Source organism: Parus major, chromosome 20, assembly GCF_001522545.3.
Source record: "Parus major isolate Abel chromosome 20, Parus_major1.1, whole genome shotgun sequence".
In the NCBI taxonomy this organism is placed as follows: domain Eukaryota; kingdom Metazoa; phylum Chordata; class Aves; order Passeriformes; family Paridae; genus Parus; species Parus major.
The window spans coordinates 8,066,512-8,093,871 of record NC_031788.1 but is presented as its reverse complement, the minus strand read 5'-3'; the positions used below and the strand labels follow the sequence as shown (position 1 = coordinate 8,093,871).

Here is a 27,360-nt window from a genome sequence, read left to right as displayed (position 1 = left end):
GGCCGCCCCGGCCCCCCCGGCCCCCGGCGGAGCGCAGAGGGGAGCGCGTCGTGCCCGGGCTGAGCGTCCTCCTGCCCCGGAGGGACCGGCAGGGCAGAGCCCCCTGCTCGCAGCCAGCCGGGGATCCCAAGCCACGCGTGTCCCTGTCCCGGAGCTGCACGCTGCGCTGCAAACCCCCGCGGTTTCGATTTCTGTTGGTGTGGGGCGATTGTTTTACTCTGGATTCACAGAGGGCAGTGGGTGAACACTGACAACGGCACCAACCCATGGCAAAAGTGACCGTCCAGGGTGAGACCCCCAAAATATCAACAGGAGGAGTATCCTTGTGCTTCCAGCCAAAGCCCTCCCTTCCCCTCTGCATTTTGTACCTCACCCCCAATCCAGGCCCTGACTCAATCCGTATCAATTTTGGGAAAAACTGAACTGACAGCAACAAGGCTCCGCTGAGGAGCTGAATGTGGGTGATTGAGTAAGAAATAGAACAAATGGTGAATAATCCAGCTCTGCTCAGCTTGCTGAGAATGTTCCTCCCCAGGAAGTGGGACCCACAGCACACTGCAGCATTCCACTGGGACAGGACCCATATAACTTCTTTATTGAGTTCTATATATAGCTAAAATTCATGGGTGCCATAATCCATTTAAAAACCACCAAGATATCTACAAACATTAAAAGGCTCTAAGATTGACCATCCCTTTTAAGTAAGAAAAAATAATCCCCAAACTAAGGAATGCAGCCCAAAGGAAAGGAAAGCTGCAGGTACCAGGGGTAGGTGGCCAAAGCAGCCTGATGCTGTGAGAAGGTGGCACAGTAGCACAGGGCCCCTTCCTTGGGGTTTCCACATCCCAAAAATTCTTTTAAGATGTGGTGCTGCCACCTAAGCAAGGGGCAGGGGCAGCATGAGGATCTCATCAGTGGATTGCACCTGTGTTATCTGGCTCAAGGGAAATGGTCTCAACACCCATCAGGAATCTCTCCAGCAGGAAAAGCCACACCACTGCAATTCCCACTTCCCTTTCCCATCCCAATTCTGCACAACAGAACACAGCACTGCTAGGCAGGGGGATTTATGCACCACAGGCACCCAGCTTGCCCCAGCACATCACTACACCAGGAATCAGAATGCCACATTCCCTGCCCAGAAAAGCAGGATATAGCCCCCATGTGAGCACAAGAGACTGAAGGACAACACACACTGAAAGCTACTTTAAAACCTGTTTTTATCCTGCAATTTCTGCCTCAGTCTTGAATCCTTGTCCAGCCAGGTTCCCTTGCCATGTCTACCCTTTCCCTCAAACATCATCTTCACTCCCCTTCCCAAACTCTTCCATTCTCTCTGAGCCCACTCACCTGAAGGATGTCAGCAATGGCACAAAATCCCCGAGCAAGAGCTCTCAACTCCCAGTGCCCCTCACTCACCTTTGGGAAACTACAGTTCCACGGGACATCAGTGACCTACACCCTTCTATCAGCTATTCCAGAGAATGCATCACAGTTTCCATTATGAACCCCAGGAGAAAAAGACTTTTTGCTTCCAGACCAACCGTTTCTGCTCCAGCGTTAAAAGATTCGTTTTGGGCTTCTCATCCATTTTGGCAAGAGGCTGTAGCTCAGCTTGGTGCAGCCACCACTGGCAGGCACCTTCCCAGAGTGGTGGGAGCCTGATAAGTCCAAAGGCTGCTGCTATCAGACCCACTCTTCCCAGTCAGAATCAAAGGGCAAGACCACACTCAAAGACAACAGAAGGAAACAAAAAAAAAAGGCTGTATTTTATACATATTCTCCAACAAGTAATAAGGGAGTTTCTCCTCCAACTAAATACATAGGATAATGCACATCCACAGACCTAGATACAGCTGCTATAGCCTCAGGTGTAAGACAATATAGCTTCTGATTCTATGATCACAAGAAAATCAGGAGGTTGGGGTAAAAATAGTACACATCACAAGTATAGAAAATTGAAGACAGTGTACAAAGGCTCCCAAACACAAAGCTTTCCCTCTCTTGAGTTTGCTTTTTCCTATCTGCACTTGGAGATAGAAATCAAACCTCCCAGCCACAGGCAGTCACAGCTGTGTAACAGCAGTCTCCCAACAACTCTAAAAAAATGTTCTTCCTTCAAAAGGGCTTTCAGGGATTGCTGAGTTTTACCTTGTTACTTTAAACCACCACTGTGCTCTTAATGAACTCAAACACCTAAAAGAATAAGCTTTACTATATACATTTAATAATTGAGGAAAAGTTCGCTAAAAATATGCTTTTGAATTTGACAAAATGGTCCAGCTGCTCAGGTTGGAGGAACACCCCCAAGCTGTGCAGCAGCTTGTTAGCAGAGACCAAACTAAAGCACCTGAAGAAGAGGAGCCAGCCCAGAACTTTCCCTGTGCTGCTGGGCTGCTCCTGCAACTCCACCCATCTCCTTCAGGGACAATCAGTGTATTCCAACAGCAACAACCCAGATCTACCGACAAGGAACCAACATCAGATGGGCCACACTCTAAAGGGGAACAGGAAACACATGCCAGGGCCAAGAACAGAGGGACTGCCACATGTCAGAATCCATACAAGCGCTAATTAAAGCTTGTGTTTGCAGGGGGGAATCAGGAATCAACATGGAAATGCCAACAGAGCCTCACAAGACTGCTCCTGTCTCCTGTGTGACACCAGCTACAATGTTCCCATGTGCTGTAGAAGCTGATGGCCATGCTGGGGAAAGAAGGAAGCAGCTTTTCCTTTTGGGAGAAAGCTCTTTCTTATCATCATCCATGTCCTGTCCTTCAAAATCTGTGCCACTGAAAGGGCAAATGCACCACGAGCAGGTTAAATCCTACAGGGACCTCTGAGGCAGCTGAGGCCAGCACACTCTAGAAGGTATTTTTCAGCTTGGCTGCCACAAGCACAAGAATCTCTCCAATCTTTTTCTGCCAATTCTCTATGTCCTTGGAGACATCACACCAGAGCTCTCCGTGGCGAGGTTCAGCATTCTCACAGCGCTTCCTTACCTCTTCTTGTTGTTCCTACAGGGAAGAGAAATGACAGTTTGTCCTGGTTTGTTCCAGAACACAGCCAAAAATTGAACCCTCCCTGATTCAAACACTCTTCCAAAGATTATGGTGGGGTTTGGGGTCTGTTATTTTCAAAGGAAGTCCAAGTCAAAATTCAGAAGCAGCAAGTCTCCTGCCTGGCTGAACAAACTGGCTGAGCTGCAGGTAAGAAAATTTTGGTTATTGCAGATAAACAGCAGCAGAAATTTCCTTTGCATTACCACCTGCAGGAGCTGTGTCAAGTGAAAGGTCTCTGAAGTCAGAAGATAAACACCCCCATCATTTCAGTAGTACCAGCAGTAAAAACTGCTCTAAGAGATTAGAGCCGGCTGTTCTCTGTGTTCACATGCAACCTGTACTTGACATTTGGAAAGAAACAGCCCCAGTTACACAAACCCAGCACCACAACTGGAGCACAATCCCCTCTAAGCAAGCTTGAGTTTTACAGGAGGAAGATTGATTTCAGAGATTTTTGCATGAACCAGCAGGACTGTGGACAGCAAAGCAGCCTGAAACACAGCTCAGCTAATGACAGCACCTTTTAAAAGCCACCACACAGGCCTGTTCATGCTCATTCATGACCAGGCGTGACAGCCAGCCTCCCCTGTGACCACACAGGCAGGAGCAGTGGCAGCGTGCTCAGCCCAGCACTGCAGCAATCCCAGGACTGGGCAACCCCTGCCAGCCAGGGATTGCTGCTGCCTCCCCTGTTCCCAGGCACACACTCACCTCTGTGCCATGCTGGAGCTCAAATTTGTAAAAGAAGGCCCAGGCATCCCCCAGGTCAGAGTCTATCTTCACTGTGCGGTGGAACCACTCTCTGGCCTTGGTTATTTTACGCTCGCTCCAGAACAGCCTGTTGGGAAAAGCAGAGGGGAGCTGACAAACAGCCTCACTTTAAAGGAAGATGCCAACCCACAAGAGCCCCAACTTAAGGGCTCTGCAGATGTTTCAATTCTTTGCTCTCCCAGGAAGTAAAGAGCAGATTTTTAGGCAACTTGCAGACTATCCTGCCCCTAGGAAGGGAAGAGAGTGAGAGGACTGGAAAGAACATCCAGCACTTCCTCTTCAGTGCCCCACAGTGAGGCAGGATAACTTAGCCCCATGCACAGACTCTGCTGAAAGGGAAGCACTACTGAGTTCAACCTTTGCTGCCTCAATTGCTTTAATTTTACTTTTAATTTTCCACACCAGATTTCGTGTGGAAGAGACAAGATTACATGCCTACATCTATTCCCACTCCTTCAATTTAAGTCAATTTTAGCATCTAACAATTAAATAACTTCTAAAAGCTCATCTCTATGGTCACATGCTCACACCTACAAAGCCTGCTGGAGTGGAGTGGAGCAGACCTGCCTTGTCAACTCCATTTTCCAAGGAAAAACAAGCATGGAAGCTTCTGCACTCAAATCCCAGCCTGGCACAGCTCCACTGCTGCCATTTCATCCAGGCACTGGTCAATGCTGAAATTCCTCCCCAGTAGTGAACCAGCTGAGTCAAGAGTTTATTGGTTTCACTTCTTTGCATTAAAGAATTCATTTGAGCTATAAGGTCCTTATCAAATCAGCCACCCCTCATAAAGGGCTTAGCCTGTCATAAAATTATACAGCTTATGTGATTGTTTTTAAGCCCTATAATACTCTTGATTGTCCTGTGTTAAATAAACTGTGATTTACAAGAGCACAAACAATGATAACAGAGGTTTAACACCTGCAAGTAGTGGCCATTTTCAGCAACATACTTAACAAAAGTTTGTCACAGATGTGTGACACTCTGTATCTACAGAGGCAAATCCTGATGGGTGGTGGAAGCTGTTTATGTTGGGATTAGCTGTTAAACAGCCTGAGGTTGCACCAGAAGGGGCCTGGGAGCAGTTGCCATAAAGCAAGTTAACATTTTTCTCACTTGCTGCTAAAGCTGAACAAGTCAGCTGTCAGGATCTGGCAGAACCCAGTGTTGCAGTCACTGGAGTGTATCCTACAGTTTTCTTTGGCTTATAAAGTAGAGTTGTGAAAGAATTGGGCAACTTCGAACAAAATGTCTCCTGTATTAACCTCTTCTGCTATTCACAAAGGGAGAAAAGTAAGTTTGTTTCCATCATGGCTGCTGTAAGGCTGCTCACACATCAGAGCAAGATGTGGCAGAAGTCAGATCTAACAGTGGGTTTTCAGCACTGGAATCCTCATAACTCAACATGGACAAGAAAATTCCTAGTAGATTATCTTCCCATTTCAGAGAAGCAAACTACAGCATGGCTGGTGGTTTGCATTCTGGGAAAGGGCACAGCTGAAAAACATTGACATAGGAGACATTCAGGACCAGAATATCTAGCTCAGAATTTAAAAAGACACTTGACAGAATCTAGGATAGAGAAAAAGATGAAAACTATACAGTCAGCCACATAAAACTTGAAAGATAACCAAAAAAAAGGTCCCTATTTTCACAGATACTTAAAACATATCTTGAACCACTTAATAAAGCCTAGTTCACCGGACAGCACAGTGAAATCCTCTTCAAGGGACAGAAGGAAAGCAGCTTACAGGGTGCCAATACCCAGCACTGGCAAAGGGCTTTGTGTGACTGCATTGTTGACGGTGCCAGTCCCAGACCCACCAGAACAGCTCGAGGGCAGGCTGACATTCCCCGCTTGGAATCAAGGGAGAGATTTGCACAGTTACTAGGAGACAGCTGGAGAGCTGCTCCTTGCTTTGGGACTCATTAGAGCTGCTGCAGCCAGAATCACAGGGCTGTGCTGGAGTGCAGTGTTCCATCCTGGAAGCAGCCACACACAGACATAGATATTTTTACGGATCAAGAACAGGAACTCACTTGGCCACAGCCAGCAGAACATGTGGGTCATGTTCACACTTCTTGAGAGCATCCACACTCTTGGTCTTTCGTTGTGGTCGTGCTTCAAGGAAAATTGCTTCTGACCACAGGATTCCTTAATCAAATCAAGTAGGAAGATTGTTTAGTGTTATTTTGAGGTTAACCCTCCCCACCCTGATATCAGGCCAGTGCTCTGCAACAGAAGCAGCAGTACAGCTCCCACTCTGGTAGTTATTCACCCCCAACCTCATCCCAGATCACTCTTTCCACATGGATACTTCCTTCAGTATTCTGAATTTTTAGCTACTATGTGTACCACACTGGAGCTTCAGCTCTGGGGGTTTCTGTACCACAATTCCTGCAGCTCCAGCACTGCCTAACTCGGAGCTCAGGCTTTTCAGATGAGACACTGCAAACTCTGGGACAGAGAGGGCAAAACAGCATTTCCAAAGGGAAAGCTATCTGTCTGTTTGAACAGGCAACTGCAGTGGCAGAAGCCTCAAAAAGTGCAAAGTACAGTCTGAGAGCAGTTTCAAGGGTGCTGGAGAATACCACAGTGTTATTGATGCTGGCTCCACACACATTGATGAAGGACAGAATAGATCCAGGGAAGCTGGGTTTAATCCCTAGCTTCTCTCACTGCCAAAATCAAGGAAGGAAATATGCTCAGGGGAGCATGAAATCTGCAGTTTCTCATGTCAGCCAGGCACACCTGATCACTTCAAAGCAAAGCCTGAGAGCTGGTGTCTGCCAGGACTCCATCAAAGCTCTCTTGCTTCCCATAAACCGCACCACGGGAACACACACAAGCTTTGATAACTGCAGTGACAGACAGAGAGAGACTCACTTCTTCTTGCTCTTTCTATACAGGATCACAAACACCATAATATTTCTATTTTATTCTTTGTGCAGCCTGCCACCCATCAGGAATCAACTCAGCAATTGAGGGACCCAAACCTCTGGTTTACATGACCTCAGGTGGCCAATGAGCCAAGTCCTGCAGGCTTTGATTATGGTTTGTTGAGGTCTAAGATAAAGTTGGAAGCAATTGTTTAAACAAAAACTGAGATCCTGCTGCCCATTTCCATAGCAACAGGCAGATCTGTAAAACAGCCTGTGGTGGCAAACACTCATTAGGTCATTCACAGAAACAAAGCAGGATTTTGGGTGGTACTGCTTTGGTGACACACTCACATGGAGAGTATCTTGCAATGAGTTTATCATGTCATAAAAGGCACTTAATTCCCAATTATTTTACTGAGACTTAAGCAGCCACCAATTAAACACCTTTCAAAACCTAGCCTGAAGGCAAGCCAAGCCTTGCCATGCAGTAAGTTACTACAATTTGTAGTTATGTGACATCTTCTCCCCAGAGATGTCAACATGTTTAAATAATTAAGTCTTCCTATGATTCTACCCCAAAATAGCAATGTGTTAGGTACTTTATCCTCCCATCCCAAGAGGAGAATGTTTCCACTGCTGGTTAGAACTGACTTACATCATATGACCTCTTAGCCTTTTCTTACATGAGCTAAAATAATCAAAAACCAGGACTGAACTTTTATGGCTCATGAGCCCCTAATGATGACTGTGGTGGAAATTCACTGCCAGCACAAGTTATTAAACTCACAGTGTGCAACCAGTGCAGGCAAACCAGCAACTGGGAATCTCCTAAGGCCAGCTGTACTCCAGAGGGACCACTCTTTTTCCACTAAAATTCCTAACTACGAACATTGAAGTGTCTTTCCTTCATATCAAACCTTGGCAGACTTCTACCAGCTTCTGAGAAAAGCCCACCCATATCCAAGATGTTTTTGCAGGAAGCCTGGGGACAAACTGCAGGAAAATGGAACACCAACCCATGATCCCTCAGGTGTGAGAGAGCACAAAGTAACTGGGATTGTTCTTGAAGACCCTCAGTATTTCCTTTGCAGAAGGAAAACTGACACATCTCCAAAACACCAGATTCTGAGACCTGGCCAGAAAGGACAACTTGGGAAAAAAATGTGCTTCTATCAACTGAGCACAAAAGTTGTGTTTAAGGTAGAACTGAGATCCAGCTCACCTGAATTGGGGCACTCTTGCAGTGCTTTGGCCATCAGAGTGTTTGCAATGTTCTTCAGCCCAGCTCGGTACTCCAAGCGCACAGACTCCAACCTGGTAGGGAAGAGGCTCTGATGATATTTATGACAACATTCACTAGGCTGAAACAGTGAGTCACTTGAGGGTCACTGGAAATTGCAAATATCTGCCCATATTCTGAATACGTGTAGGTGACTGACATCTTCCCATTCCCCCTCCTTCTAAAAATAAATGTGACTTTTATTCCATAATGGTCCAGATAAAAAGCAATCTGAAAACAGGACTGTAACAGAAAGGAAAGAGCCCCATGCACCCTGCATGCTCTGTACACCACAACTATCAGTAAAGAAATAACTAGTTCCCAGATCCTTACTGTAGCTAGCCAGGATCACCAAACCATTTCTGCTATTCAGGGAAGTTATTAGTAGAGAGGAAACTTCAGGAAGGGAGTGGTCCCAAGTCCCAGGCTCAAATGGCTGAGGTGATGAGAAATAGCTGTCCTGAAGAACAGATTGAATTTGTAACCCAAATTCAGTTCAATTCCACACAACTCACCAGAGATCTGGATTCTTTGGATTCTTCAGGCGAGACTTTTCCAAGATGGCTCTTGCTCTAGTCAGCTGCCCAACTTTCTCCTCCAGCCTGGACAGCAAGAGCCACAGGGGTATGGAGTGGGGGCACTTCTTCAACTGTTAAAAAAAAAACAAGTATGCTCACAGGTAAATTTGAAAAAAAAATCTTGTTACTCCTACAGAAAAGAACTTCCCTCCCTATATCCTTCTAGAGAGTTTAGAAGAAGACAGACCAAGTTGATTATGTCTCTCAAATTTCTCCAGTCAAACAGCACAGAAGTGAAGTTTTTCCTGTATCCAAAATAGTCAGGTACGTCAGGTATGACTGAGCTATCCCAGCAGTAAGAGAAAGAACACACCTCCCTTAACACAGCTACAATTTGTACTCCTTCTGCAGTTGGAGGGCTCTCATACATCCCCAAACCACAGCAGAGTGTGCAGGGAGTCATCAGGATATGGACACTGCAGAAACCTGTGTCCAAATTACTTTGATGGCTGTTGACTGAGTGTTCATACCCAAGGCCACCAATTACCATTTAAAAGAGAGAGGAGTGCTCTGCAGGCCAGCTCCTTTCACAGTGTGTATCTAAGAGCTGCTGAGAAAGATTTTCTTTTAAGAGTTCTGGTTTTAGGCTTTACAGGTCTTAGAGAATTATTGTGCAAAGCCTTTTTTCCTTCCTGTGAGGAGTCAGGCATACAGAGAACTCTCTCAAGCAAGGAAGTCATCTTGCATATGGGTAATGGGCAAGAGAAATTCTTGCTTATTTCATTTTTTTTTTCTTTCACTATTTTAACCAATGACAGAAATCATGTCTTTGGCTCTCCATTTTGATTCAAAAATAGACATCTCTCCATGCCAGCAGCACAAAGCAAACCTGCAGTAACATCCATCTTACCCCTTGATTATAAGCCTCCCGTGCTTTCTCTACCAGCTCTTTTTGCTCCTCAATTTGTCCTTTCATCATCCACAGTTTGGGGAAGTCCTCATAGTGCTTCAGGGCTTCCTCACAGAGCTCCTGGGCTGCAGCAATGTTCCCAAGCACCCATTCCAACTTCACAGACTTCATGAAGACCTGGGAACAAACCAGAGCTGTTTACCACCAGCAGCCATTGGAAAACCATTAATCTGCCAAAGCAGCAGGTTCCCATTTTCATGCATCCATTCAAATGTTATTGATTAGCTACAGTTTGAAGTAAAATAAAAATTAAAATATCAGAGTAAAATAATAGCAGGAACAAGTAACAATGAGAAAGGTAAATGCAAATACTAAAGAAGTTAGAGCAGTGTGATCAACCTATATCTCACCTATTTACATAATTATTTCATAGAGCTGGCATTTTTATTATCACAGAATCATAGATTGGATGGAAAAGTAGAATTTGTATAAAGAGCACAGCTTTAACAGCACAACCAATTAACAAACCTGAGCCTCCTTCACCAGCACAACCTGATCTCCTCAGATCCAAGCTACCAAAACCACCTTTTCTTACTTTTGGCTTTAGGTTCTAATTGTCCTGCTCAATACAAATTGGTACATGTACTTTTCTGTCCCCCAAATCCTTCCTTTTGGCCAAGCAGGGAAGTCACAGCTATGAAAAATATATTATAGACCAAAGGCTCTCTCACTGCTCTTTGATCTCCATCCTCCCCATTCCCAAACTCCCCCACTGTGACCTCACAAGACAGGCATCAAGTGTGAGAGCAGCGCTTCAGCCTCAGCTGCAGAAGCTCTCTGGCTCAGGGTGGAACAACACAGTTAAAAAGATGTAGGATGTAACAACAACTGAGGGGGAGGAACAGAGGATAGAGATCAAACTAACTTTTCATTTACTTGGACAAGTTATAATGTTTTCATTTGAGGAGCTGAAAATTGACAGTTTATCATACCAGAGGTAACTGGAGATAAACACAGGAGTGTAACTTTAAGCACCAAACCACCCCAGAGCTGTCTTTAGTAGAAGCATAAGTGAGTCTTCTGTGAAAGTATTTTCTCTTTTTTCCAAGATGTGCTTTTATGCAAAACAAACATTACACAAACAGCTGTAAACTGGGAATTTCCTGACTTTTGCCATTTGTGTAAAAAACCAATTGAAACCCTTCACTTGATCCTAGGCTTTTTTTTCCCATCATGCCACGACTTTGTGTCGCAATTCGCTGGAGGAGCGCTCAGCAAAGCGGCCACATGCCCCGGAAGGCAATGGCAGGGAGCCATGTGGTCAATCCCTGCAGCCACAGAACTGAAGGAACTCCTCCTTCCGTCCCAAATCCACCGTGGCCTAGAGGCCTGAGCCTCTCCACCCTCCACACATCCTTACCCTTGCAGTGGGGGCACTGCTGCGAGCCTTTGCCAGCAGCCTCCTCGCTCTTTCATACTCATTGTTCTCTGACTCGAGCTTCACGGCAGCCAGCCAGATCTCCTCGCTGTTGGGGTTGGCCTGCAAGAACACAAAGTGACAGACAAATGCACACAGTGAATCAACAGCAGATTTAATCCTCTGTTTGATCCAGATTAAAATTGAAATCAGAACTTTGTCAATCCACAGTAGGATTTTTTTTCAGTGCAAGCTCCTCCCAGTCTTCTTTGACCTTTGAAGTTTATAGAAATCCTCCAAAACAGATGGCCAACACAAAGATATATGCCAGTTTAGAAGCTGGATGCTTCTCAATTGTTGAAAAGCAGTAATGCTTGATCTTCTGAACTTCCAGTTTAAATACTGAAAACATCACAGGGTCTGCCACAATGAGACCCTCATTTTATTACCCTCAAGCAAAAAAGCTGCAGCTTGAATTCCCCACTGAGGTCTGTGAAAACTCTTCCAATAAAAGTCATTTCTGTGGTAACCACGTCAAGAACTTTTCAGCCTAGTAACAAAGAGCACTGAGAACAGATTAAGGAAGTATCTTTTACCTTCCATTTCAGGACCTGTCTTTTTTTTATTTCACTTAGCTTTTAAGCCTAATTCCCAGTGCTAGAAACACTCTGCGTATCTTTGCTACAGCATCCAGCAGGCAATTCCCTTCATTAGTGGGTTTGATCCAAGACATAAGTAATGCAGTGACCTCATTAGGGCAGACCACAATCCTTTCCCTGAGGAGACCCAAGACAACAGGAGTTTGATCCATGACTAGGGTTGGTGGGAGCCATGCTAGAACTGATGGTCTGCAAACTCATAGAATCACAGGCTGGTTTGGGACATTAGAGATCATCTCATCCCCATCCCATGAGTAGGGATGCCAAGCATCAGACCAGATTGCTCAAGAGCCCCATCCAACCTGGCTTTCAACACCTCCAGGGATCGGGCAGCTACAACCTCTCTGGACAACTTGTTCCAGGTCAGAACCTGCTGTAGAACTACTAAAAGGGCAATCCCACAGCCTTGCTTCCTGCTTGCTGCAATTTTACAGAACATTTTGCCACTCAAAACAATCAAACAGCAGAAGTCTCCATCACTTTGAAAGGCAGCAGGAATCAGGTGTTGACAGAAAAAGCCTGCTCTGTATTCTTTATCTGTCACATCTAACACCCTCTGACAAGTGTAACAGACCCACCTGGAAAGCCAGGGCCAAGATGCTTCTGGCTGCTGGCACATCTCCTGCCAGCCACTTGGATTTGGCTCCCATGAGCCACAGCACCTCTGCTTTGGGACAGTGAGCAACAGCTCTCTGCAAAAGAGCCTCCAAGGATTCTCTGAAGACAAGAAACAGCAAGTTACAAACCCTCGAGGTACTGCCAAAGGCGAGCTCTCTTACACCATTTTCACTATCACTCAGTGTTATAAATATTGTTGCAAAGTCCAGCGTTGTAAACCTTGATAAGTTGTTTCATAACAAGGAAAGGGTGGGGTCTTTTTTCACAAGGGTTCTGAAATCAGCACTCTACAAACAGCTCATTGTTCAGACACCTTTGATAGCCTCTGTGGAAAGAGCTCTCACACAAACAGCTCCTTTCTCTTGGAAAGAGTCATTCTGCTTAACGAACCTTAGTAGAAACTGAGACAGGAAGGTTTTCAGAATTATTAGATGAGGCTGGCTTGATCTTATGCAATTTATTTTTTTCTCCTCTGGCAAATATACTTTTCAGGCAGAATATGGGGCTTAAAAGCCAGCCACCACTGGGAAACATGCAAAAACATCAAAACCAAAGATACACTTGTTCCCAATAAAAAAAAGGCTCGAATGAGGAAGAACTTAGCATCTGCAGTCATTTCCACAACATAGCCTTGTTGGCTTTAATAAGGATGATTCCACGTGTGTAAGTGGCCTACTGCAGAGTTTGTTTGCTTTAGACTAAGCTGTAGGCAGAAAGTTTCTGACATGTAAAGCTTTGTGAATAAACTTTAAAAAGAGCCTGAGCTGTAACAGTATAACACCAATCTTAATTCAGAATGTGATACACATTCACAGTGTTTAATCAGAAAATACCAGAGATGCTTGAACATTTAGCTATGAAGTAGTTTATCTATGAAAACTAAACAAAACACATTTTAAGTGATTTGTATTCCCATATTTTTCCAGAGATGTCTTCTCAAAGACAATTGTTCCTACCTTGTCTCTTCACAGCTATTTTTACCATGTAATCCCTATTGCCATAAACCTTTTTATGACTTCATAAAACTTAAGGATGTTCTGAGCACAACAGTAACAAAGAAGGTCAGAAAAAAAAACGCCAGTGAATTTCATCCAGCTGCACTAACTCTGCACTTGCACCACACCAGGGATCATCCTGTAGTTTTCCTTCCTTCCCCAGCCTGTCCCCCTGTCACAGGGATGGAGCCCTGCATGCAGGGATTGTGTGGCACACGTACCTGGTTCCATGGTTCTTTTCAAAGTAGGCTGCTCGCAGCCACACGCTCTTCTTGCTCGGGAACACTTGCAAGGCATAGGCATAAATGGCTCGGGCACACTCCAGGGCATTATGAGCAACACACTGAGGGAAAACAGATCAGGACTAAGTCAGCTTAGGGGAGCACTGGAATCGAGAGCAAGCAGGAATTACACATGCACAATTCAATCCAGAACTCAGTAACTCTGTGTAATCCGTGAATTGAGGAATTAATAGAGAACAGAACACTTAGAATCAGCTTTTTAAAAGGAAGCAGGGAAGGAATTTCCAAGTATCCCTCTATAGAGTACAAGTATCCCTGGCCTTTCAGTGGGACTGACACTCACAGGCCAGCTTGAAACATCAGTAAGGCATTGGAAAGGCTCTCATGTTAGCACTTCATTTTGTTATTTCACAGGCAAAACCCTAGGCACCACAGCATATGTCCCCCACTGCTCTGAGCCCAATTCAAGGCCAGTGAAGTTGGACATTTCTCATGCTGAAATACAATTTAGTTCTTAGCACATGTTCAAACTATTCCCCTAAAGCAAAAAAAGGCTGGTAAAACTTTTACCCGCTCCCTTGTTCAGTGTTACATTAACTCCTAAGTTACAACGGTTATGCCTTGAAACTTAACTCCCAGCTCCTTTACTCATAACTCAATGTCTGTTGATGGCTCACACTCACCAAAAAAAATCCACACCAAACTAGAAGACAAGCTATACCAATGTCAATGTATTGTTTAGCAAAAATTCAAATCTGAATGAAGCTCTGTAACATCCTCCTGAGGCTGAGACTGGCCAAAGGCAGGCAGGTGGTGTGGGAATCACATCCACTTTCACTGACAAAGCCATTTCTTAGGCACCAGTTGAATTTCCTCTATTTAAAAAACGCAAACCCACAATAAAACAAAACAAAAAGCAACATCACAGCAGGACATACACTGTCTGCATCTTCCATCCAGGTGTGTTTCCGATCTTCTTCCTCGATGCCAATCCCAATCACAGCTCTCATGATTGCCTGGCACGTGGCCACACTTCCAGCTTTATCACATTCCTCGGCATCCTAGAAACAAAAGGAAAGCCCTGCTCATTTTGAGAGCTCAGCACAAGAGGTTAAAGTCTGCAATACCAACTCCTCATGCACAAACAGAGACATTGTGGTCACTGCCACAGCACAAACATCTCATTGCTCAAACACACCGTGACACTGAGCAGGAGCCTGCACTCACAAGGCAGTGCTAGAGCTGTACACAGAGTCATTCACAAGTTGGTTAAGAAACAGATCACATCAATTCCATCTGCTGAAAAGGTGACAATGTGTGATCTTTCCAGACCCAGAAGTCTTTTCCTACAGCTCCAAAACCCTGGGCTGAACCAAGGAGGGACATGGCCAATAAAAAATACAGTTCTTCCTTATGAAATTTTTGCAACACCAAAATTACTGACCTTCTTTCAGCTTTGAGATGGTTAGGTCTCAATAAGGGCTTGGCAATAACTAAATTTAAGAGTACACCATCAAGCACTGTAAAGTCAAGGTGCAAAGACTCTCTCACCAGAGCATGTATGGAAAAGTGGAGTTTCCTGACACACAAAGCTTTCAGAAAGCCAAGCATGTCTTGCTTAAACTTGTTGAAAAGCCCTCTGATCAGATAACAGAAATGGAGCAGTTCTAGTACTAAGAGGGAACTCGAGAACACAGTGATGCAGAGGCTGTGCTCATGGATTTTTTTAAAGAGAAGTTGAAATTAACCTTTAATTGTTTTACTGCTGTAAAGAAAGTCAGAATTCTTTTAGATATTAACAAGGATATACATTTAATATTAAATATTTAATTAATTATCAATGCTCTTAAGCAGTATAAGATTTTGCTGCCTTGACCCACTGTAAACTATTTAAGTAGGAAACTGCTTTAAAGACTTATGATCAAACAAAGCACAGAACATATCCAGGAGGAAAGAGCTTCAGTACAGGACTAATAGAGTATTTCCTACATGCTGCAAATGCAGTGTTTGTATTGATTTCTCATAATGCCATCTGACAAAGACTTGTGGGGAAAACAAATACCTGTCAAGCCAAATGACACATATGCAAAAAAAAAGGTAAATCCTTCATTGAAGGCTTTAAGCCTCTGTCCTACTTAAGGCAGCAGCTGCTTCAACTTGAAGCTACTTATCTTCCATGACAGAAGCAAACCAGACATTTCTCAGCAAAACACATCTGACGTTACCCCAGGGTATCACTTATGGCCTTGACCCTACTGAGCTTTTTAGTCTCATCTCTTGTCTCTTCACAGGGACCTCCACTGATAAGCCAGTGCCAAATTCCTCTGCCCCATAAGCACTATCATCAGCCTTCAGAACAGAACCTGAAGAGTCCCCCTGGACCTTCAAGACCAAGCACATACCTGTATCCACTGCTCCCTGTTGATTTCCACACCATTAGCCCTAAGAGATGTGATGGCTCTGTCAATAATTTTCTCCACCATCTGGGTGTTTCCATTGGCCTCCTCCAGTTTGGCAGCAGTAATCCAGATGTGACGATCCGTCGGGATATTCTCCCGGGCTTTGTTAAGGACTTTACGAGCATTCTCATATGTCTCCAGCCTTGCCAGCGCCAGCCACAGCTGCAGAGCAACAAAAGATGGATTTGAGATGAGAACAAGGAGATGACAAGGCTGCTGTATGGCAGTGTCAGCCCACAGAGATAAGCAGCTTCACGCTGCTTGCTACTGGTTGGCAACTGTCCTCAAGCACTGTAAGCAGGCTGTGGAATACCAATGGATGAGAGCAGAAACAGGCTGCTACTGCCCTTGAAGCTCAGTCCTGATCATCTCTGGGTGTCATCCCCATCTTCTGGGCTGTACACCTCCTATTTTCTGTTCACATCACCTCAAACAGCTTGGTTTAAAATCAAAACATGATTTTAAAACCCTGGTTTGGTGTTTCCAAAATGATTAACTTTTAGATTCACCAAGTTAAATGTTCACTTACTTTCCCAACTGTCAAGGCAGCACACATGGACACAAACATGGCTCAGTGCCTACAGCAGGCACAGCTGTGCACTGCCATGACCAACCTAACAATTACACACCAAAATGAGGCATGTAATGACCCCCAGACAATTAACTCCAAAGGAAAAAAACCACATTCCACTACTCATCACATCCTTCCCACTGGGGCATGAAGCACATGGGAGAAAACCTTTCATGGACAAACACTGCTCACCCTGCCTTTTCCCTGCAAAGCTCTACTGCCAGCCTGAAGTGGGGTGTAGGGGTTTTTGCATTTCACTTTTTTTAAACTCACTTCAACACTGGTTGGACAGCACTCCACAGCCCGGCTCAGCATGATCCTGGCATCCTCAGGTTCCTCCAGCTCCACGGCTGCTTTCCACAAACGCACTGAGTTTGGAACGTGCTCGAGGGCTAGAGAGGCAAAACAATTATGTCAATAATGATAAAGTAGCTTACCAATGAGATCTGTATCTTTAAAACATGATAAAATAAAGAACTTGTGCTATTACAAGGAAATGTCCTGAAGGAGGGAAGGGAGGGAATTTGCTTATTCAGGCTCTTGCTTCAACAATGAGAATTTAAAATCAGAAAATAAAACACTTAATCATTTTAATTGGAAACAGGCTTTGGAGAGCCAAGAGCTTTTTTTGTTGTACATGCTGTAATTGCATCCTCCTCAGTAAAACACCTGGCTGAACAAAACCTCCAGTTTCAGCAAATGAGCAGATGAAAGTCTTCAAAACTGGAAAGCTTACATCACGCCAGGTCTGCCTTTATAGAAAAGGAGCACCTTCAACACTAACTAATAATACAGCCTTGTTCCTTACATGCTGAAACTGCTCCTTCACAATGCAGTTTTCCTGTAAGCCTCTCCTGACAGCTCAATGGACCCCAGCTTAACTTCCCAAAAAGCTGTTGTCCTGCCATGCAAATACAAAACAGGGATGCATAAAAATGTAAAGGTCTCATTGACACTAAGCCAGGAGTACCAAGTGTGCTTCCAGCAATCCAATATGGGCTCCATCTAATTAGGATTCTTCAAGGCTTCCTTAATCCTGTCCAAGAGTTAGCTGCTGCTGGTAGAAACACATTCTCTGAAGCCTGTCCTACACGCACTGTCTGAAACGTTAAATGCTAAGCAACAACTTTCCTCAGTCCATCTCGTTAAGAGAGATTGAGAGGGTTTTTTAGCCTTATGTCACTCCAATTTGCACCCCAGACTGCTGGAATCAGCTGCATTGCAGCATTACTTCCACTGCTTCCATGGTGACTGTACACAAATGTGCCATAGTAACAGGACTGAGCACATCCCTCTTCAATAAAGCAAGCACAATCACAGGAACACAAAAATGAGTGGGAAAAGGCATCTAAACCCACTTTGGAACTAGCTGGGCTTCCAGGCAAGGCTGTTCCTTGAGGCATTGCTGCAGAGGCACAGGCACAGTGCTGAGCCTCAGCCTAGAGCACATCCCACCTCAACACAAACACAGAGATTTACAACAAACATTAACCATTTGTCTCCAAGTCTGCAGCTTCAGGAGATTTTTCTTGAAGAATTTAAGCAAATAATGTCAGCCTCCAAGAGCTGAAAGCATCACTCTGCAGGACAAAACATGTTTTCATAAATACAGAATTCAATTTTTAGACCTCAAGCTGTATTTCAGCCACTCATCTTGTTGGGTCTCCAGTCAGACTGAGGCTTTAAAAACTCCAGAGGTTCTGATGGATGGTAGCAATGCACACAGCAAGCAGAGAGGAGAAACACATTATGAAAGGTCACACTTCAGTGACATTACCTGGCACTCAGGTTTTTTTATTTTGGGAGAAATAATGGGTTATGCTGCCACTCAAAGCTCCAAGCTCCATCTCACTAATGCTCCCCAGGCAGCAAAGGAGCACTGTGAAGCTGTTAACAGGCAGAAACTGGGAAGAGAATGATAAATCCAGTTCCATTCCACTAACAGCTTTGCATCAAGAGATTAGGTAGGTGGTTCCAAAAACTGAATGTTTTTCTCTTCATAAATGCAATGTTTGAAGCAAAGCTCAGTACTCAGTGGCTAAATCACTGCTATCACACAAGACCCTCCCCTACCCAAGCTGGACTCACAGATCCAGTTCTGCTCCTTTAAAAGTGTTTTTCTGTTCAACATCTGTTACTGTTCCTGAGAAGGACATGCAGTGTCACAGGAGCAGCACTTCACACCATGTTGCACTGCAGAGCCAATGGAAATTAAAAAAGCTAAAAAAACTACTGAATAGTTAATATCTGAGCTCTTTATAACTTCAAATCCAGCAACTTTGAAGTGCCTTTCATCCAGATGTAGTAAGAGGTCATTTCACTAGAGATCTGCAACTTTACATGCAAGAGGTAAAAGGTAGGAGGCAACTAATTCCTTTGAACCTAAAGCATTCAATACTGCAGACTGCTTCACAGTGATTCAGTAAATGTATTAAATCCAGACCCTTTTCCCTGTCTAGATTAAAGTCAGGAGATGTAACTAACACAATTCTGTAGTCATGAAGGAACTAGTCTCTATTAATACAGGCCCAGCAACTTAAAGTAACACAAGGAACTGCTGTTGAAGAGATCATTGTTTGGAAAAGACAGCAATTCCATTAAAGAGGAAAACCTCCAAGTGCAATACAAGGTAAGCACCACAGAGAAAGGCTGTTTGACAAGGACAAAACTTGCTACACTAAAGCAAATCCTGTAGCTCAACAGGCTCAATGATATGAGAACCCCAAGACCTCTAAAGCTCCTCCAGCAGCAGCCACTGTGCTGTCTAACAGGCTACAGGCAAGTAGGAAAAATCAATTAAGGTATCTTTTCCAGAAAGTATCACAAGGTGACATCTAGAGCATCCTTTTATCCTTAGGATCATTTTTTAATTGCTTTCATCTACTTATCAAGCTGGAATTGGCTCAGATTAGTGAAATTCCATTTTGGAATTGTTCAGTACCAGCAGCTTTCTGCTGAAGGATGTTTTACAAACACTTCAACACCTTTGTTCTTTGGCTCAACAGCAGCAAGTTCCACCATTAGTACACAATTTGACAACCGTGATTTCAACAAGGAAGCAAAAAAAGCAGATGAACTTTCGGCCACACCATGAACAACTTACAACACAATACAAAGAGTGCAATGCCTTCATTCCCTGAGCCCACAGGAGCTCTCACCTTTCCTAAGGACACGTTTCTTGGCACGGATGTCTGTCTCCAGCTCTGCTGCTCTGATATAGATCCGCACGGACTGTGGCAGGTGCCGCACAGCCTGCGCCACAACAGCCTTGGCTGTATCTCCAGGCTGAAGCCGAGCAGCTTCCAACCAAACATCTTCACTCTGTCAGGAAAAACAACCCATCTCCCTTTACATCACAACAAGAATATAAAATCACAGCTTCTGCCTAAGCAGTTGTTTTGTAACACAGTAGACAGTGAAGCTGTATCAGGGAGAGCCTCGGTCAAGCTTAACAGAGAGTTTTCTGTTCATGAACAACTTCTTCCTACTATCCCACAAGGATCAGCAGAGAAGCAAAGCAATTCTGACCTTAGGGCACATCTCTGTTCCTTTCATGATGAGATTTCGAGCCACCTGGAGTTTGCCAGTGACCTCCTCCAGTCGGGCTGATGCTATCCAGGCTGGTGGATGATGAGGATTGGTCTCTCGGACAGATTTCAGGAGCAAACGGGCTTTTTTGATATCACTAAAGGAGGAAAAACAGGAAGAAACCTTTCAGCACATTGGAAAACAATTCTCCTGAACCAGGATGTGCTCAGATGCACAGTAACCGTGATCCCAAATCTTTCCATATTGGAGACACAAATGATGTTCTACCAAAACAAGCTTATAAATACAGACCAACACAGTGAAAACCAATTCACAGTTTCACAGTGAAAAGTTAAGTATTTAAGCAAAATTTTTGGGAATTACAGCTGGGCACTTGCAGCCAGAAGCTGATAAATCCAAGCACTGATGTAAATCAAGAATTAGCATCAATATTTGCATGTATTGCTCTGACTTAAAAGAGCAATTCTTTATGAAACAGATGTCAAACTCCAGGCTAAAGAGGCTCTCAGAGCTCATCAATCAAGCCTAAATTAGCAGCACATAGGTACAATTAACCAGGTTATTTCCTGGCTGGCAGGCAGCCGCACACTGCCATCACTCTGGCATGGAAATAGGGGTGGAATGGAAACAATCTCCACAATTGATGCATCCAGGTCAGATGCTAATACCTCAGCTCAAAGACTAGACCAGATCTCATGTTAAAAGAATTCATCCTCAAAAACTCACCTGGCATTTCTTACAAACTAAATGCCAGCGGAAAACACCCACACAAGACAGATTTCCATTTACATGCAGGATCAGTGCCACTGCTAAGAGGATAAATCTGTTAATCCTTCTTAAACTTACTTGATATCTCCTCCGTGTGTGGGAATCATGGAGTTCAGGTCTGTCAAATATCCTTTTGGGTCCACTACAGTCTGGCCGCTCACAGAGTCTGATACCTGGGAAAATCAAGTCAGAGCTACTGAAATGACCATTCAGAGCTCCTGAGTGCCTAAAAAGACACTGTGGTTCTACAAAAATCCTAGATATTCATCTGTTTCCAAAAGCAAGGAAGGAGGAAAACGTGAAGCCTTACTTATTAGCTTTATTCCATTTCTAAAATACACAACTTTAACATTAAAATCCAGACAAGCAGCTTGGTGATAAGCAGTCACCCAAAGGTCTTGCAGCCCCGTCAGCTAAAGGCATTCATTTTAGAATAAATCAGATTTAGATGAGAAAATCAATGAAAAAGAAGTAAAAAAATCAGTGTTTTTCAGCAGTTTGTCCTGCATCCCTACAAAGGACAGAAGAGATGCTTCCCTTGGTAGCATTACCTGTGCTGCTTACCTCAAAGACACCTTTGCTATAACCAGGCTGTCCTCCCATAATGACCAAGACTTCCAAGGACAAATTGGTATTTCTCATGAAATTCTATTCATTTTGAGGGCATGAGATTTGGGGACAGGGACTAAAAAAATATTTCACAGCTCAGCTGTTCATAGATCTTCTAACACCCAAGAAAATTCAACGCTTTTCTAAAACCAGGACTTAAACAGCAGCACGACATCAACCCCAGGTATAACTGTGACAGATCCTGCCTTCCCACATCCCTACCTGGCTTAGCCTCATATCCATCAAGGTGTTCCTGGCTTGACCAATCTTCCTCATATCCAATTCACCTGTCCCAGGTGTCATCAAGCCTGGTGTCATTCCTCCTGGGTATGGAGTATTCAAACCTCCTGGATACGGAGTATTCAGTCCACCAAATTGCTAAAAAAAAAAGGTAAAAAAAAAAAAAAAGTGAGAAAGTCATCCCTAACTCTTCTGAGTCTGCAAAAATAATTCAGACTATTGGCTGATGTCCACTCCCCCAGAAGCTGCAGGACATGGATGCTGAACTGCCACAGGTACTTCTGATATGGCTTCCCTGGATCCCAAAGTATTTCTCTAGACAGGATTTGCAAATCTATAGGTAATTACTCAAGTTTAGTCAAGTCAGTGAAATAAGCAACAAGAAAGTGAAAAATTCAAGCACAGGCATCTGAACCTGGCAGATTTAAACAAGAATATCTGCAAAGAAGTCCCATGGACACCTGGAGCCAGTCTAGGGCCAGTCAGCTACTCCTGTAATTCTATGACCATTGTCGACTCTGGGCACAGAGCAACAACCTAAATTATTTCATTTTCAGTTGACTGAAAAGCAAACAATTCTTAACACAATCGCCCCAGAACTAGGCAAACCATTAGGTGAAAGTAAACTTGATTTTCTGCTCCCTTTTTGCAATATGTTATCGTAACAGAAATGGTTACACTCACCAAAACTATCACCACCCTGCAGTCAGCAAATAGGAAAAGAGACACTTTCTCCCATCTCTAAAACAAGAGCCAGTTTTTCTCTGCTTATCCCCATGTTCTCTCTGGTAATGGTTGTGCACTGAAAGCCTCCATCAAGCACATGAGTTTAACATCCAGAATTCCTCTGGCTGACTCACAAACCACACCAATTTTTTTTGGTCAAGAATCTTTTTCCCAAATCCCAGTTTAACACTCATCTCTGATCCAGTTTGGCCACAGCTTGCCCAGGTTTGCTGTGTACTCACTGTCTGGCGTGGGTCCACAGAAGTGTGATTCTCCCCTGACTGCAAATGCTTTGCAAAGAAGCTGTCAGGGACAGGAGTCAGCTTCTCATAACGAGGATTCCTCTGCCGCTTGTTCCTGGCATCCCCAACCTCGGGAATACTCAGCCACTCCTCCTCAGTAACCTCTGCTAATTTCCGCTGTTAAGACAGGAGTTGTCATCAGTATTTGCTGCAGAAATGGTTTTTTAAGTGCTCTAACTCCTTAATAGATTTATTTTCTTGAAATAATTCAAGATCAATTAAACACTTAAGGGTCAGATTTTTTTTTCCTAATCCAATGTACAAAAGAATTAGATGCATTTAATTAGAATTTGGTTTTAGTCCAGACTGAGATTCCAAATCAATTTTGTTATTAGATTCAGTGCTACAAACATTCAGATTAATCCTAGTGCCTGGAGCATTGAATGGTACATTACTAATTACTAGACAACAGCTTAAACAATACATTTTATTTTAAAGAAGATTTAGAGTCAGGAGATTCTGCTCAGCTACTCCTGCAATGCCAACAAGTTATCTGCTTCCTTCAAAGACATTCATGTAGCACCTTCCATAAAACATAAAACAAAAATAATCAATATCAAAATTTGAAGAAATTTCACTGCCTTGTGTACCCACATGGACAGTGTTTATTCTTCCAACAGAAAGCAATTCTAATCTGGAGAATGTCGAATTACTCATTTGCCAACACACAAAATCTGAGTGAAGAGACAAACACACACGAAAGAACACACAGCCACCTCTTGTATCTCATAAAAAGTCACATTGCAGACATTTTTTTCCTTACTTTCAAGTCTGAGAACTGCTGTTGAATTTTGGGTCTTTCCATACGGTACTTTTCTATTTCCTCTTTTTCTCGTTGTTCCCTTAGGAAAAGGAATCCTGAGGTTATGCTCAAAGTAACACTTGGCAAGTCTTTGATTAAAGTGTTGACATAACAGAAAAATGTGTTTGATAAGAGTTAGGGCACACCAAAAAAGCAATTTTTTTCCAAGCTTAGATTATCAACATTTTAACAAGAGATCCTTTACCAAATAAGACAGTATTATAGTGTAACAGACATCTCCAGTCTTTAACCTCCTCTTAATGAGTAGTGAATTTAACAAGTAACACATCCTGTTTACAAGCATGAGGTGACTTTGCTAACAATTTCCAGTCTACTGTGCAGTCTGTGATGTGTCAATACCAATTGCTCAGCATCTTCCCTCACCATCTTAATGAACTACAGTGACTCTTAATTAACTACATTTAAGCAATTTAACCCCATTCACTATCAAAGTAAGTGGTGCAAAATACCTGTCATCCTCAATTAACCAGAAAACACCTCCTACCTCCTTTCCTTCCTGCGTTCATCCATCCTCTTATCCAAAGCTGCATAAATAGCATCTGCTTCCTCATCATCTTTCTCATAGGGGCCGCTTGAGAACAGACTCCCAGCATAGCCATTGAACTGGGAAATTGGAGTGAGAAAAAAAAAAACAAACAAAAAAGAGGAAAAAAAGGCAATTTTTTTAAAGTTCCTGTTATGTTTCTGCTACAGACAACAACCACCTGAAAATGCATTCACAGGCTGCTTCTGACAACATTGCCTCAGACTAACACATCCCTAAATAAAAGCATCCTCTTTCTACCATGCCATGGTGGTGTTTATTCTCTCTCACCAATTGAAGCAAAACTGCTTCAAAATTGCTTTTTTCAAAATTGCTTCTCTCTCTAAATCACTTCTCTTCACCAATAAATGAGATCCCAGGATAGAAAAGCCATTCTCTTCCATTAACCACTTTTTCTTTTTACACCAGTGAAAGCAAGCAGAAAGAATATCATAACATTCAACCAAGCAAAGTGGGACTTAAACAAAAGAGACTACAAAGGCCACTTAAGGACAATAAATGGCACAGGATCACAGAGTCATTTAGGTTGGAAAATATATCCAAGGTCATCAAGTCCAATCCTGTCAAAGCACACACACTTTTATTTGTGGACAATAAAAAAAAAATACAGCCCCTGAAATACTTGAACTCATGTTTATTTATAGATATTTTCCCAAGACTCTCAGGGTTTTGCATCAGTAATTAAACCACAATCCGTGGAGCAAGGCCACAACAAAAATTTGTAAGCACCAAGCCATTGTGCATACTGAGGTCTCAAACAACAAATAAAAAAAAGGAAATGCTGCCCGCAAACTACAGGAAATTCTGGGTTTGAAGCCTCAGCTAAGAGCGGGGAGCTTAGGGACTCTTGTTCCACCTGGGGAAAAACATCTGCAGGATGATGAAAACCTTCTCACCTCATCATAATTGGTGTCATTCAAATCCTCATCATCATCATCTGCTGTCTGGTTCTTCTTCATCTGGTCCCCCACGGTTCTCTTGCCTGGCGGAGCGTGCCGGTCGTCCACGGGGTCGTTGGCATCGCGGGCAGGGCCGATATCAGAGCGGGTGGTGAAACCCGTGGCTCTGCAGGGATAAACCAGGGGCTGCTTAGCTCACTGCAACCTCAGCCTGCCACAGTCACTGCTCAGGACAGGCAAGGAAAATATAATTCTTTTGGCAGAACAGCATCAGACACTCCCCATGAACAGCATTCATAAAGCCAGAGGGGGAAGACAGCCTTAGAATCATGGACTAGTTTGGGTTGGAAGGGACCTCTGAGCTCACCCCATTCCAACCTCCTGCCATGGGCAGGGACACCTTCCACTATCCCAGGTTCCTCCCAGTCCCATCGAAGCTGGCCTCAGACAATCCCAGGGATTGGGCAGCCACAGCTTTTCTAGGCAACCTTTTATATGGAGAACTTCTTCTATAAATACACTGCAACCACCCAGCTCATGGCTCTGCCACATCCTGTGCATGGCCTCCTTTCTAAACTCCATCTCTGGGTCCCTCAGCTGACCCTGCAGGCTGTGGGGCACCACGGGCTGGGGGTCTGGGCAAAGGGATGGGGCAGCTGGAGCTCTTCTGAGCCCCCACACCCGCCTGGCAGCGCCTCGTGGGGCACAGCCAGCAGGATGCCCCCAGGGAAGGGAACAGTGCATCAGTGGGGGACGAACACAACTCACATCCAGCAAAGGACACACCAAAAATGGTCTCAGCCGCCACCAAACCCCCTCACTGTATCCTCAACAAAAGCCCCCAGTTTGACCATTTTTCAGGCGGTCCCACACACACGGAATCAGGAGGGACACAACCCTCTGCCGGTGTGAAGCACCGATCTGAACTCATCCTTGGAGCCAGGCTCGCTTTGAAACACAAACCCGCCCAGCTACAGAGCGAACGAGAACCATTAGGAAGGGACAACATCGAAAAGCCGTGCGGGGCCACCCCGAGGGGACGGGAATGAGCGGGGCAGGGAGCCCAGCCGGGCAAAAGGGCTCGGGAGAGCCCCGGAGCCCGGCGGAGGGACCGGGCTGGGAAGGGACCGGGTGGGGGGGGCAGGCCGGGCCTGGCGGTGTCTCACCCGCGGCCCAGCCCCGGCACGTAGCCCAGAGGCGCGGGCATGCCCAGGAACGGCTTCTTCTTCTTGTTCATGATGGCGACAAGGTGAGACCGAAGCGGGAGCGGAGCAGGGACCGGAGCAGAGCCGGAAAAGGCGGCCGGGAAGCGGTGGCGGCGGCGGAAGCGGCGGCGGAAGCGGTGGCGGAAGCGGTGGCAGAAGCAGGCGACAGTCCCCGCGAGGGCAGAGCTGCTCCGGGAGCAGCGCGCCCCCTGGCGACGCGGAGGTCCTGAGGCGTGGTGAGGGTGACGGGGATGGGGAAAGTGGGAAGGAGGATGTGGGGATGAAGGCCGTGGGGATGGGGATGTTGATCTGTGCTGTCATGAAGTTTAACATTTATAGCAATTTATTATTTTTATTGTTATTAGGAAACGAGTAGCTGCTAAAGAACCTCCGAGGCGGCGAGAGGCCCTGCAAGGAGCAGAGCTGACAGCCTGTGTTTAACAACCCCCAGCCAGAATGGGGCAGAAAAAGGAGCAAAAGGGTCAAGATCATGCCAGGAGGGCCTGGAGCTGGACAAAGCCTCGGTGCTTCTCACCCTTGTTTCCCCCAGCCCTTGCTTGCCCGGCTGTGAGGTGTGAGCCTTGCTTCCCCCCTTCCCTCTGCTTCCTTCCTGATAAAAATTTCCAAGATAAATTATGTCTGGGAGCAGAAGCTGCTTTTGAGTGAGAAGTGACACTTCTGAGTGTCACTTCCAACTCTGGTGTGTGGTGACAGCAGGGATGGCGATGCCAAGGGACCAAGGTGAGGGGTACGGGCCCAGCCCCTCAGAGCTCACAGAGAGCCCCTGTGCTCATCCGTCCTCCCCGAGGATGTCCCAGGAGCTCCTGCCTCAGTTTCCCCAGCCGGAGCCCTGGGCAGGCTTCTCTTGCCCACCCACACCTGGGCTCAGGATTAATCCAGCTGCCACCTGTCAAGTCTCCAGGGGACCCTGACACCGTGTCCAGCTGTTCCAGAGAACTGAAAGGTCGTGGTCCCTCGGGAGAGGCTCCAGGTCACAGAGCCCAAGGACAAGGGCAGCGAGAGGGGTGAGGAGGGGATGGGGCTGTCTTGGGGACTGTCCCTACCCCGCAGCCCCCTCCCAGCACCAGCCCCGCCTGCCACTGCCAGTCCCTGCCAGGTCTGGGAGCAGAACCCAGCTGCGGGGAAGATAAATAGCCCCATTTTGCATGCTAATGGCATCCCAACCCCCAGCCGCTTCCCATCAATCTATTTTTGGGTTTCGCTGGAGAAAAAAAAAAAAAAAATTTCTTTTGCCAAACAGTTGGGGTGGCAGTGAGGGAGGGAGGCTGCAGTATCCCAGCTCTCCTGTCC

General features: G+C 45.0%; 1 protein-coding gene across 1 annotated transcript; it reads right to left on the bottom strand.

Annotated features, from left to right (window-relative positions):
• Window positions 1-1,746: 1,746 nt before the first annotated feature.
• PRPF6 (pre-mRNA processing factor 6) lies at window positions 1,747-26,192 on the bottom strand. The gene is made up of 21 exons (XM_015647783.3): window positions 26,011-26,192; window positions 24,842-25,010; window positions 23,886-24,004; window positions 23,342-23,420; window positions 22,519-22,695; window positions 21,533-21,688; window positions 20,780-20,874; window positions 19,913-20,069; window positions 19,543-19,705; window positions 16,658-16,776; window positions 15,757-15,975; window positions 14,293-14,415; window positions 13,334-13,455; window positions 12,078-12,216; window positions 10,844-10,963; window positions 9,424-9,600; window positions 8,511-8,644; window positions 7,939-8,030; window positions 5,874-5,988; window positions 3,774-3,900; window positions 1,747-3,017 (listed from the first exon to the last, which is right to left on the bottom strand). Exons 1-21 carry the CDS (start codon window positions 26,079-26,081, stop codon window positions 2,865-2,867), a joined length of 2,826 nt encoding a protein of 941 aa, XP_015503269.1. The 5' UTR covers window positions 26,082-26,192; the 3' UTR covers window positions 1,747-2,864.
• Window positions 26,193-27,360: the final 1,168 nt, after the last annotated feature.

Coding starts and splice junctions, on each gene's coding strand:
- PRPF6 (XM_015647783.3), bottom strand. CDS start 26,081: ATGAACAAGAAGAAGAAGCCGTTCCTGGGCATGCCCGCGCCTCTGGGC. Junction 22,696..23,341: donor AGCAGTTCTCAGACTTGAAA/GTAAGGAAAAAA, acceptor CTGTCTTAACAG/CGGAAATTAGCAGAGGTTAC. Junction 21,689..22,518: donor CTGTGGACCCACGCCAGACA/GTGAGTACACAG, acceptor TTTTTTTTTTAG/CAATTTGGTGGACTGAATAC.